This window comes from Dermacentor albipictus, chromosome 5, assembly GCF_038994185.2.
Source record: "Dermacentor albipictus isolate Rhodes 1998 colony chromosome 5, USDA_Dalb.pri_finalv2, whole genome shotgun sequence".
NCBI lineage: Eukaryota > Metazoa > Arthropoda > Arachnida > Ixodida > Ixodidae > Dermacentor > Dermacentor albipictus.
The window spans coordinates 29,853,366-29,866,114 of record NC_091825.1 but is presented as its reverse complement, the minus strand read 5'-3'; the positions used below and the strand labels follow the sequence as shown (position 1 = coordinate 29,866,114).

At 44.8% G+C, this 12,749-nt stretch overlaps 1 protein-coding gene across 1 annotated transcript in view; it reads right to left on the bottom strand.

The window, feature by feature from the left end:
- Window positions 1-208: 208 nt before the first annotated feature.
- LOC135913835 (mitogen-activated protein kinase kinase kinase 7-like) overlaps window positions 209-12,749 on the bottom strand; it is a 129,449-nt gene continuing 116,908 nt past the window's right edge. Inside the window, exon 16 of the mRNA XM_065446526.1 lies at window positions 209-5,233. Within this exon, the coding sequence (XP_065302598.1) occupies window positions 5,039-5,233 (195 nt within the window). The 3' untranslated portion in view covers window positions 209-5,038. The remainder of the gene's footprint in view (window positions 5,234-12,749) is intronic.

Sequence of the window (12,749 nt, the reverse complement as noted above, 5' to 3'; positions counted from 1 at the left end):
CAACAAAACATTATCTGTAAGCCAGTATTGTGTCCTGACCGTACTCATTCTTTGTCCAGTCTTCTGCACTGCATGCTCGAGAATGTGCCTGACAGTCATGTTTCCTGCCAATGTAACATACAGAAAACACTTAATTGTAGGGGTGTGTGAAAACTGAATAGTAGATTTTGCATCGAATATTGAATTGAATCAAGAAAGAAACGCTGAATATAGAATTGAAAATAAGACCGTTTATCACAAAATTTAATGCTTACAAATTTTGGTCAAGAAAACGCGGTGCGGTAGATGCTTGCAAGTCTCCTAGCATTGCGTAAAAAGGATGTAGTAAACTAGTAAACTATCAGTAATTGAGGTACATAGAAATCAAAATGTACATTACAGTCTACTCTTTTCAATATGAACTCTAAATTAGCATGCCAGCACTGATTACAGGTCAGTTCTAGCATATAAAAATCTGAAAAGCATTTTACCAATAAAATGTCTGTTGAATAGCACAAAGAGTTTTTTTCCCTCTGAAGCTGAAGAATTACAGTGACATTGTGTTCTACTGAATACCAATGACATTCTCAGTTTAATAATGAACTTGTATTTTATGGACATTCTCAGTTTAATAGTGAACCTGTATTTTATGGACATTCTCAGTTTTATAGTGAACCTATATTTCATGACTATCTTTTATTGCATCTAAAGTTTTGCTTTTCAAGATTTCCTCCAAAACACAAAAGGGCTTTCGCATCTTTCTGACAGGTGGGCTAAAAGTAAGACCAACCAATGAAAGCACGGACCGCGCATCACGTGACTCGCTCCCCCACTCCACGCACAGCCATCGTTGGCGCTGCGCAAGTCAACGGAGGTCGCAGTTTTCGTAGTCAAGTCAGGTGCAATTTGTCACTTGCCAAAGATCCTGAAATCGGGAGAGTCGCACCGCTGTGTCAAGCACAAGGGGCTCCACTCGAATCTTATGTGGCATGTGGCACTGCATGGATGTCTGCACCAGATATACCAAATATTTGAAAGATCGAAGTGTAGATATTCAATTTGCGAATAGAATTATTCAAATGTTTGCAATTTGATTCAATACAGTGATATCTGAGCATTATCGGAGCTGGTATTGCAGCCCCAATTGCAGCACAGTTTTGATATGAAGGCCTGGAAAAACATCTTTAATTAATATGATTCTACTTAACACATCATGTTCACCAGTTATCCTCAATGATGCTGATGCAACCCGTATTGAATTACATGGGCTTGAACACTAATCCTATGTTTCCTTAAGAGCAAGGCATACTGTACTTTGCAACTGTGAGCCGCACACTAAGATGATGAGAAAAAACCTGCTATGGCACAGCTTTTAGAACCTTCTGAGGTCGTCTGTACTGCACGGGTGGGCGTGGACTCAAATCCTGACCGCGGCAGCCGCAATTCGATGGGGCGAAATGCAAAAGCGCCCGTATACCGTGCATTGGGAGCACATCAAAGAACCCCAGGTGGTCAAAATTGATGCGGAGTCCCCCACTGCGGCATGCCTCATAATCATATTGTGGTTTTGGCACGTAAAAACCTAGAATGTGACGAACTTTTTCTTGTATTGCATGTTTTGACAGTTAAAAGCAAACAGCACTCTTTTCTAGACACAGCGACATAATTTCGTAATGTAATTTGTACTAAGACATATCATGCACAGGGCCATGACATTACATGCAGAACAAGGCATGCCGACACATTGCAAAATCTGAATTACGAGTAGCGCACACTTGCCCGAACGAGGGATTCAATGCAACAATGCATTGTACTAAATAATAAAGCGAGGAAAACATATACACTAGAAAGCCTAGTGCACATCTTCTGCGAGACCTGAAGAATACAACATAAAAATCCCGGAAAATGTGTCACACGAACATGCTGACTATTTTCATAGAATAGTCGGATCAAGGCTTCAGCAAAATCATAACTGCGATGGCATATCAGTGACATTCTGCTGTAGCTATGTATGCCTGGACAGGTACAATGTGGAGTTGTGTGTGTGGTCAAATGAGCTTTGGTTGACATCAATAAAATGACAGCTTTTCCCACAAAGAAAAATTGCAAACGCATGCAATTGTGTGGGTCACATCACAGCTTGCCCACCGATACATCACCTTGCCAGGTGACTGTCAAGCCACAAAGGTTCTCACTTGAAATGCTAGTGCAGCGCGAGCAACATGACGATAGAGAAGAGAACACGAACCCACACAGCGTCGGTGTGCGCATGCTCTGCCCTGTGTCCTGGTGTTGCTTGTGCAACGCTAATATTCCAGGATGACGTACCAACAAGCCTGCATTGTGACACGAGTTGAGCTCATTCTTCTTTTTTTTTTTTGCATGTAGACAAAAAATCAGTGACAGGTTGATAGAATAATGAGTGAAACAGACAAAAATGGCTAAGCTTCTCGGACTGAGGTGAAAAGGCATTGTGGCCATTACAATGCGTACGCAGCAAAGCAGTCAATGTACCACTGAAGATGCACCGCCACCTTAACAAACTGTTGTGAAAAATTGTTAAAAGTCAACCCCTTATTAAACATGCTTATAAGGTGTCCCACAACAGAGCGAGCCAGTGAACTGATAGAAAATGTCACGGCAGTCAATTCCATCGTAAACACAGTAAAATTCCGAGCAAGCACCCCCCCCCCCCCTATATTGAAAGATAAACCACGGAAGTCTGTGGGAAAGGAGGGGAGGCCTTACTTGGTCATGAACCGAAATTCAAGGGCCGGCGACCCCGCATCCAGCGGCCAGTGAGCTAGGCCTATACCGTCTCCCAGCAATCACAGGCTCACCTGGCTTACTCATTCGCTTCCGTCGGCATTGATAAAATCAAATGTATTGCAGTTTAAGCGCGATTTAATAGTGCAGTAGTGTAATAGTGTAATACTGTGCTGACCCAGATAGGCGCTTTATTACGAGCTGCATAAAGTCGTGTCACAAGCACCACTGGTCCCCGATTCGACGGCCCAGCAAGCTAGGCCTGCCGGCTCCTAGTCATCGGCAACAGTTAATGGAGCCGACACTGCAGACGTGGCGTAGCGGAAAGACGTCTACACTGCTCACATAGTCGTGTTTGTACTATTGGCATCTTTTGTTTAAAACGAGAGAGCTCTGCAAACTCGTCTGTTTTCGCTGTATTTGCAAAGTCATTTCGAGCATCTATGCAGGGGCACCGGTTCTGGGTGGAGCTACCTGCCGCTTGCTCGTTTGCCCCATGTGTCTCGAATCGTCGTGTGCGGCAAGTAGGACTTCGGCACGTCTTAACGCAGATCACGTGCAGGACCACACCATGTGTCTCGCACTTAATTAACACGTGACACTTCGCACATTTGACCAAAATGGTGATTGACGAAGGCTATGGCTATGCAGATACCTGGCTAAGGTGAACTATTGGGCCTCAGCAGAAGTGTGGCTAAACAATAAATTTCTTTCTCACTAAATTGTGCCATTTTATGCAATTTAATATGCAATTTTGTAAAACGCTGACAATAAATTGTAACAAGGTGGTCCGGTGAAAATGCATGAAGCGGTGAACAGGGTGAAGGGAGGGGGCGCTTGCTCAGTAGTTGGCGCCAATTTCAGATCACTCGAAAGTGCAGGGGGTGTACTTGCACGGGCAGGGGCGCTTGTTTGGAATTTTAAGGTAAGGGTCTGTGTCTTTGACAAACAGAATCCGATAATAATTGAAACCTTGGACTGCATTGCAAATATGGTACAAAGGTAACAAAAAAATGGTTGAGAGGTTAGGTAACCAGTTCCTCAATACCAATACGCTACTCTTTGTATGATGGCCTGACTCAAGGAAGAAATATTTCATGCACATACAGCAGATACAGGTTGTACCATTCTGGGGGCTGGTGCTCACAGAAAAATAGAAAAAGAAGGGAGGGGGGAGTACCTGTACAATTGTACATGCACAAAAAGCAGGAGACAATGTCTGTTGCCAAAGCAACTGATGCAAGTTTCACCAGGTTTTCCATGAAGCTTATTTGACAATAGAAAGCATCAGCAAAAAATTTGATGACAGCAATTGAAAGACTCCAGTTTTCACCGGCACCTCCTTTGCCTTCATTACTATCATCTGCACACTTGCCAATCCTCTGGCACGACAAAACAAGCAGACAAGTCAGAATTGTCTGCTTCAAGTCAGTTGGGCACAGGGCCCCCTATTGCGCAATACGTGGTACTCAAGAGCTATGCAGGCATTTATGGCATATGTGCTTTTCCTCACACCTTTTTCAGTGCCAGGGGTACTGATACCAAGGAACTTGGCACCAGCACTTGTCACTTATGCAGCAGCTTTAGAAACCTTGGAAAAAGTGACAGCATACATCAAGGAATGTGCATGCTCCCAACCAACAATTGCATAATATGGCAAGCAGCGTGAAAACGGGACAAAAATTGAGGAAACAGATGACGTGGGCACTGACTTCCAACTGAAGTTTATTGGGCAAAAGGTATAAAAATGAAGGCAAATGCAAAGAACGACACACACACACACGTCACAAAATGATCAAATGAGTGACGGGGGGTTCCGAGTAGGTGGGATTTATTTGCAATCGCCTTGTTTTCAGCTGCCTAAACATTGAGCTCCCTTGCAGTAGACTTTAATTGGATGTTGCCACCCCTGTCGCCGGTTCTCTTAATCCTTTTCCCCATTTTCACACTGTTTGCCATATTACTTAGTCATACCAACAAGCTTGGCTAACTACTGTATTGCAGTAACAATTGCCAGTGGCCACTTTGCCCAGCTGCTGTGCCTACACCCTCCCCCTTCCCCTCCCCCCCCCCCCACTTTATCCACCGAGTAACAACAAATAATTTGCCCCATGCTCCGCAGAGTCCCTAGTCGATGCTGGTGAGCTAGCCACACAACAACAAGAACATTCCACCCTAACTGTGCCAACCCAGTTACAGCAGCAGACTGCGAAGGCCAACACACACTCCAGTGGCAGCTGGCACTAGATGCGCACTGACAACGGCGTTCCCCTGCAGTGTTGTGCGTGTTCTGCTACCGTGGCATGGGCACCATGACCCATTCCTCGTTGCCGCTGCCAGGCTGACTGCCATGCTGACTGCCAGGTTGACTGCCAGGTTGACTGCCAGGTTGACTGCCTGGTTGATTGCCACGTTGGTCCTGCCGCTGCTGCTGCTTCAGCAGCTGCAGCTGGTTCTTGAGGCTCTCGCGCAGAAGCTTCAGCTGCTCCTGCAGCGGCAAGACATTTTCATTATTATTATTTTTTTTCACAACACTGCAGCCCACGACTGCATACCTTGCCAAATTTACTAATTTATCTTCGTACAAATGGCACAAAGAAAGATGACAAATATAACTAGAAAAAGAGAGGAAAGGTACCACTAACAACTTGGTTTTCTGAAAGCACTGCAAGAATTATATACTACCCTTCCTCCACCAGCACGAGTGCACTATGCTAATGCTGAAGATGCCTATCACATAACATTGAAAACATTTCCAAGATACCATATCTCAGGAAGATCAGAAATATTGATGTGTTGATAAATTTATGGTAATATTATGACGGGGATAAGAAAAAGGGAAAATGTACTTGGGTAATACAGCCAAATCTCGTTAATTCGAAACACGCTTAATTTGAATGTTCGCTTTATTCAAACTGCCGCCGTGGTCCCGTCGAAGTTTTGTGTATTCCAATGGGCAAAAACGCCCGGCAATTCGAGCGTGTAAGCATTTGCGACGGTTAATTCGAACATACTGTGCTCCGACAATGCTCTCACCGGCATGCCAAATCACACGGTGGCACCTCCAACCAGCATTCCTCTGACCCCACCATAGAGAAAGAGCTTAGGAGACTCCTCAACGTTGCGCGCAAAGAAAAAAAAAAGATGTGGTGAGAATTTATGCACAGGCGTGTGCGGGCGCGCATTGCCGATTACATCTGTTAGTGACAGGTCAGTGACTTCCGTTAGTGTTGCAGCACTGCTATCTGCCCACAGAGTCAATGTACAAACAACGCCTGAAATTTCTGACACAAAAAGCCTTCGGCGTCCGATTTTCCGGACTTCTTGGCATGACCCCAGGTCCAAAACTGCATTAATCGAAGCCACCAACACCACCATTTTGATTATTGCGCCACCTCGAGCCAGCGCTCTCGCACGCAGCACTGCTGGCAGCCGTAGCCACACTGCGGCAACGCTAGGCCTAGCTACTTCGACGTTTGCTACCAAGCTTCTTGCTGTTTGGTGCCATGTTTTTCATTGAAACAATTCGCTGTTGTTAGCAATGGTGCCGACTCCGCCTTTGTAATCCTCGCCGATGGCTTCGGAGCGCAGAAAGCATGGCGCACTGCATAATGTCAGTTTCCGAAAAATCAACTTCGCCCAACACAGCACTCTTCAGCGGTGAAGCATACCAAAATTTCGGAGGGGCAATTGTCATGGGACATGACGTTTCTTTTAATTACACACGCGTACCCACTGTTTCCTATCAGAGTACGAGCACCGATCCACCGAATAACTGACTGTAACTTGTAGATACATGTGAATAAATCATGTGGAACTTCCCATTCATGTGTTAGCTAAGTGCATATGCACCGTTGCAAGCAAGTCCTCCATTCAATTAGCTTCTTTTATTTCGAACGAATTTTCGGGCCTCTTCGAGTTTGAATTATCGAGATTCGACTATATACAGAAAGAAGCCGAGATGGCGAAACAACAACCACATGAGCACTTCTTGGATCCTTGTCGTCATCCCCTTGCTTGCGCCTACTCCAATGTACGGGAATGGCTTGTAACAACATGCCTGATTTCTAGAGATCATTTACGATTGTCGTAATAACACTAAAAATTTTACCATTTCTCTTATTTGCTTACAATTTAGGGCAAACCTAATTTCAACAGAATACATGTACAGTCAGAGACCAATCTTACAGGGCTTGACTTTCCGTCTGCCCGATTATTCTGGTCCTATTCAAAGCATTACTGCCCACCCCTTAAAAACAATCTGCATTTGCACCTGATATTTAGATAGCTGTTGCACAAATATTTCCTTGACAAACAACGAATATTTTTGTTTTTTTGTGTCACAGATCATACTAGATGCAACTTCAAAGTATAGAAGGGTGCCTGTTTGTTGCATCCCTACAGAAAAGTTAAGATGAACAATTAAAATTAAATATTTTTAATGAACCGTCAACATCTCTAGTAATAAAACAAGTTATATTTCTTTTCACCAAATCTGGGTACCTTATTGCTTACACTGTAGCATCTTCTCAATTTTGAGGTTGTCAGATCTGTAGTTCCAGTTTTCAGCCTTTGGAGAACTTAAAAGCTTCCGAGACAAGTTCAGCAGCTACTGCACACGTACATTGGTACTTTAGTACGCACATGTACTAGAGGGTTGCAGTGAAAGGAAATTCTTTATCATTTGGACTGCGGTACAGTCGACCTCATTCACAACAATATTCAAGTGCCAAGAAAATCCCACTGTTATAACCAGGTTGAACAAAAAAAGACAGAAAGGACAAACATTAGAACGTATTATTTTGACAGAAAAAGGTTCAGCTGAACCCACTTACAGCACTGCTGGGTTTCAATAATACTTGGACGTAACAATGAGCAGCTGCTGCACTGTGTGTGTTTTGCTCTGGCATCGAATTCCGGCACTGCAGTTCATTCAAAGTGCCACCCGATTCTGGCCACCTGTCATTTTGAAAGCGTGAGCACAGCTGCTACTTTTCTTCAAGAGTTCGTGGTTCCGGGCGTGAGAATGAACCGTTCTTGCTGGTTGGAAGTGGAAGCTACCGTGGCCCACATGCCACCGTTTTGCGAAGGTCTCGTCGCTATGGCTTTCATGGCTATGCATCAGCCACGTGAGGCTGAACGAGCCAAGAGCAGCTAAGTTCCTTTCTGTGTCGCTTCTACAGAAAAAGTATGAAGTTCCAGAGGTCATTGCAATCTTTTATCAGCAATGACGTAAAGAAAGTGTTGATGGACTGCGATCTCTAGATAACGATATAGTAACTGCCGACCCTTTGCACCTTAGTTCGTGCCAACTCTGGGCACATGAAGATCAACGATGAGCGGCAGTCGATAGCCCATTTATTTTGTGAAACGGCGTGAAACCACGCAAAATGGGGGATGCAGACAAGTGCTTGCCTATGTCATTCTTTTAATGCGACAGCGTTAAGGAGCTTGTGTCACAGAAGAGCCGGTGTCGTCGGCATCGTTGGCAGTGAGCGAAAAATCCCGGATGGCAATTCATAAATAAAAACAACTTGCAAGATGGAGCAAGGTTGGGGTATGGGCTAGTTGGTATTCTATGGTATCAATCATCACTTACAGCACATACATAGACGAGGGACAAAAAAGGACGACGAAGACAAGCGCTGATTTCCAACTGATTTTTATTATGATAAACATACATATATATTCTGGAACACCAAGACAAAAGCGCCCCCTACAAAGCATCAACCTGACATGAGTATGCATTCAAAATTCATGACCTAAGATGAACGAGAGCGCATGTGCGACCTCAGAAAAACCAGTTCTTTGTCTGTTAATGCAATTGATGGCTTGCTACCTTAGTCGCCATCGGCAATCACCGCTGCTTTGATGATAAGTCGGGTGCATTCATTAGAATGCCTAGTGGTTTCTTCAAAAAGCGGCATGCAGCCGCATTGTGCGCAATGAACACCTAGAAACTCTTCCCGCCCATTGCGCACTTTATTGCTGTGTTCTTGTAACCTAATGTTAAGACATATACCTGTCTGCCCTACATAAGACCGACCTCATTTCAGAGGTATCTTATACAAAACACCTTTCGAACGAACTGTATACTTTTTTCTATGATTAATACTGCAAATCCTACGTTCCTTAGCAACAGGATTGGTTCTGGCACAAAGCTGGGCAAGTTTTTTTGGAGCAGAGAATACTTCGATACCTGCTCTTTGTTTTATTTATTTAAGTTTGTGGGAGATTTCATGAATATTCCATGAATATAAATATTCCATGAATATAAATATAAAGATATTTTGGCGTACCTAGACAGGAACGTCATGTCATGAATGGGCAACACAAAAATCGAAAAAGCACTTCGTTATGTCAATGATTTTTTGGTTCTGTTTAATTGTGAGGACAGCTGTGCGGCGACCTCTGTTCGTCAAACGTTAAATCTTTTTGAAGAATGCTTATCTCCGCTCACACTCACACATGAGCTTCAGGTGAATGGGTCACTTAGGTTTTTAGATTTGAAGTTATCTTTTACCCAGCAACCTGTATGCTGGATGTACGAGCCATGAGCCAACAAGCCTCTGTTATACTATGCATCTGCCCATTCAAAACTCGTTAAGAGAGGTATCATTCTGGCCTGTTTGCATAAAGCACTAACGAAATCCTGTCATCTTTTGATAGAACCTAGTTTCAGTTTGCAGATAACTCAGTTGAGGGCGGCAGGGTACCCAAGTAACCTTCTTGTCTTCATCTCGGAGAACTTGCGTAGTAAGTTTAGCACTGACCCTCATAGCTTTGAGCCTCAGGTACATGATCGAAGAAACGAAACAGCTGTTATCCCGTACGTTCATGGGATCTCCCACAAACTTAAGAAAATAGGACAAAAAGCAGGTATAGACGTTGTATTCTATGCTCCAAAAAAACTTGCCCAGCTTTGTGTCAGAACCAATCTTGTTGCTAAGGAACGTAGGATTTACAATATTAATCATAGAAAAAAGTATATAGTTTGTTCGAAAGGCGTTGTGTATACGATACTTCTGAAATGCGGTCGGTCTTATGTAGGGCAGACAGGTAGATGTCTTAACATTAGGTTACAAGAACACAGCAATAATGTGCGCAAAGGGTGGGAAGGGTTTCTAGGTGTTCATTGCACACCATGCAGCTGTATCCCATTTTTTTAGGAAACCACTATCTTAGCTAGGCATTCTAATGAATGCACCCGACTTATCATCGAAGCAGCAGCAATTGCCGATGGTAACTCAGGTAGCAAGCCATCAATTGCATTAACAGACAAAGAACTGGTTTTTCTGAGGTCGCACATGCGCTCTCGTTCATCTTAGGGCATGAATTTTGAATGCATACTCATGTCGGGTTGATGCTTTGTAGGAGGCGCTTTTTTCTTGGTGTCTCAGTATATATATCTTCGTTTCTCAAAATAAAAATCAGTTGGAAGTCAGCGCTTGTCTTCGGCATCCTTTTTTGTCCCTCATCTACGTATGCGCTGTAAGTGAAGGTTGCAAGATGGGCTGGGCGGGAATCGAACCAGGGTCTCCAGAGTGTGAGACGGAGACGCTACCACTCAGCCATGAGTTCGATGGTTCAAAGCGGGACAAAAGTGCCTCTAGTGAATGCGGTGTTGCCTTAGAAACGAGCCGTGGAAAGTTATACTGCGGCGTATATCGGTAATTATGAGCATGTAAATTACAGAAGTCGCAGTTAAACGAGTAGCGAAGTACGTTTCCGCTACATTTCTTCTGCGCTCGGCGCACACGCAGAGCCATCTTGTGGCAAACACAGAAGACCCCCTCCTCACTATGTGCGGCGCTTCCCAGACAGGTAGTGCACCACTCACCCGCTTCTCCCCTTCGTCTCGTTTGAGCGCATTGGGGCCGTGCGGCAACCGGTGCGAGGATGCCCCAATACCCTTGTGTTTAATGTTTTCTTGCTCTCTCCACTTGCAGCGTGCGTCACTCGAACCCTCGTGTTTAGGCGACGCGGCTCCTCTTTCTGCTCACAGCGCGATTCCTAGGTGCAGTGTCCGATGCGGGACGCCTCTTGACATGATTGCTGCGCCGTAGCGCGTCTGGTGGGAAAGCGTCCCCTGCGATGTGTGCCGTGCTGCTGGCGAGGAGTCGTGCGTCTGTGTGGTGCTCCCAAGCGAGATAGAGGACGATCCCATCGAGGCGTCAGCCCATGATCGCGTCCGCCTTCATGGCGCGTCGCAGCCCGGCTGTCCGTGCCGATCACATTTGGCTTGCGTAGATTGTTTCTCCATTCGAGACACCGAGTTCTTTGATTCGTTCCGCTTCCTCAGGCGCACATTTCGTCTTTGTGTGACTCAAGAGCATGCCGAGCCAATGAGTGGGCGGTGCGAATGGGGTGCGATAATGCTATCGTGTTCCGCTCTTGAAGGCGAAGCTTAAGCATCCTCCAATCTTTTTGCATCCTTTGTCTGGTTTCAACATGGGTCCTGAGTAAAAAAAAATCTCAAAAAATATCTATTTTTTGAAAATACCATTTTCAATACCTACAGCTACTATTTCTTTAATTCACCAAGTTTCGCATTTCGTGGAAGAGTATTTTGCCCGCAAAATCAATTTATAACATCACTGTGAGCTGAATTCTGTGCAAAAACAACCCTTTTTATCACAGCAAATAGCTCTTTTCCTACGCACGCGATTGCAGCCATCTTGGTCTCGTTGGAAAGAGGAGCCTTTCTTCTTCAATTTTCCACCAAATGTGGCTCCACCAGCTCACCAGTGACATTAAAATCCAGGAAGAAAGAAAAGTCCAAATGCACCATCCCATTCATCGACTAGCGCGTGTGACCAGAAACGCATGCTGTGGTTGGCTATGCGAGGTTCCTGTCGTCTGCTCCATTCCACAGGCGATGCAACGGCACGTCTCGTAGGTTTGTGACAAATGCGCAACGATGACCGATCCACCAGGGAAGTTTGCCACGAGGCACAACTTTGGCAAAAAGAAGCTATCAAAAGCGTTCCATTCCTTCGGAGAACATTGACAATCTTCCGCATCGTCCGCTGCCAACCGCAAGTGATGCCGAAGCCGCGGACGGTGCCAAAGTAGGCTTAGCCAGCTCACCAATGCGTGAGCGTTCCGGACAGCGGCCACATTCGGCGTTAAACTGCAATGTTGCAGCATGCGGACTTGCTGCAGAAGGAGATGAATGCTCAAAAAAACTTCACATTCTTGCATCAATGCCAGCAACAAAGCGGAAGTTGGATTTGCTCACTCGCGCCGACGGCATTGCAGCCATACCAGTCGACGCTGAGGCAGGCTTCGCTATCGTCAGTAGGACTTTGTGAACACACTGATGTCGTTTGTCAAGTGCAAGGTGTGCGGTGGTAGCGTCGCAGTAGGCAAAATTGAATGGAAACGTGGCCTCACCATAAAGATCGTTATCGTGCGTGCGTGCTGTGGCGATATCACGTCGGCGTGGAGCTTGACACGCACGAATGGCAACCTTGCTGCGTGCGCGATGCAAGCCACCGGGAATCGGTAAACAGTGCTAAACGATGTTTTTGCCACATTTGGGTGGCCGTTGTCAGAACGACTACATTCCTGGTGGCTTTTAGCCACTTTCACTGCAAAATATAGCAAAATGATTTCTGCACTTTTGATTAAAAGTGAATGTATTTCTTTTTTTCTTGTTTTCTCGAAACACTGAATTTTGACTTCTTGCTGATTTGCGGTAGCGATATCTCTGCCTTCAAGGAAGGTAGAGCCATAATTTTTGTTATGGCTTGTAGCCGAGTGTGCAAAATACACAATGGTAGGAACAGATTTTGGAATCTATGCTTTAAAATTTTTCAATTCTGCTTTAGACCAGACAGTAGGGAACTCGCATTTGGAACAGCAAATATTGAATTGCTATCGAGTTACTAACATTAGTTATATCAATAAAGTATTCCTACCATTGTGTTCCTCATGTTTTCTAGTACTAGGCATGTGGCAACATGAATTTTTGTAACACGGGTATTTTTCTCTTGTGTCTG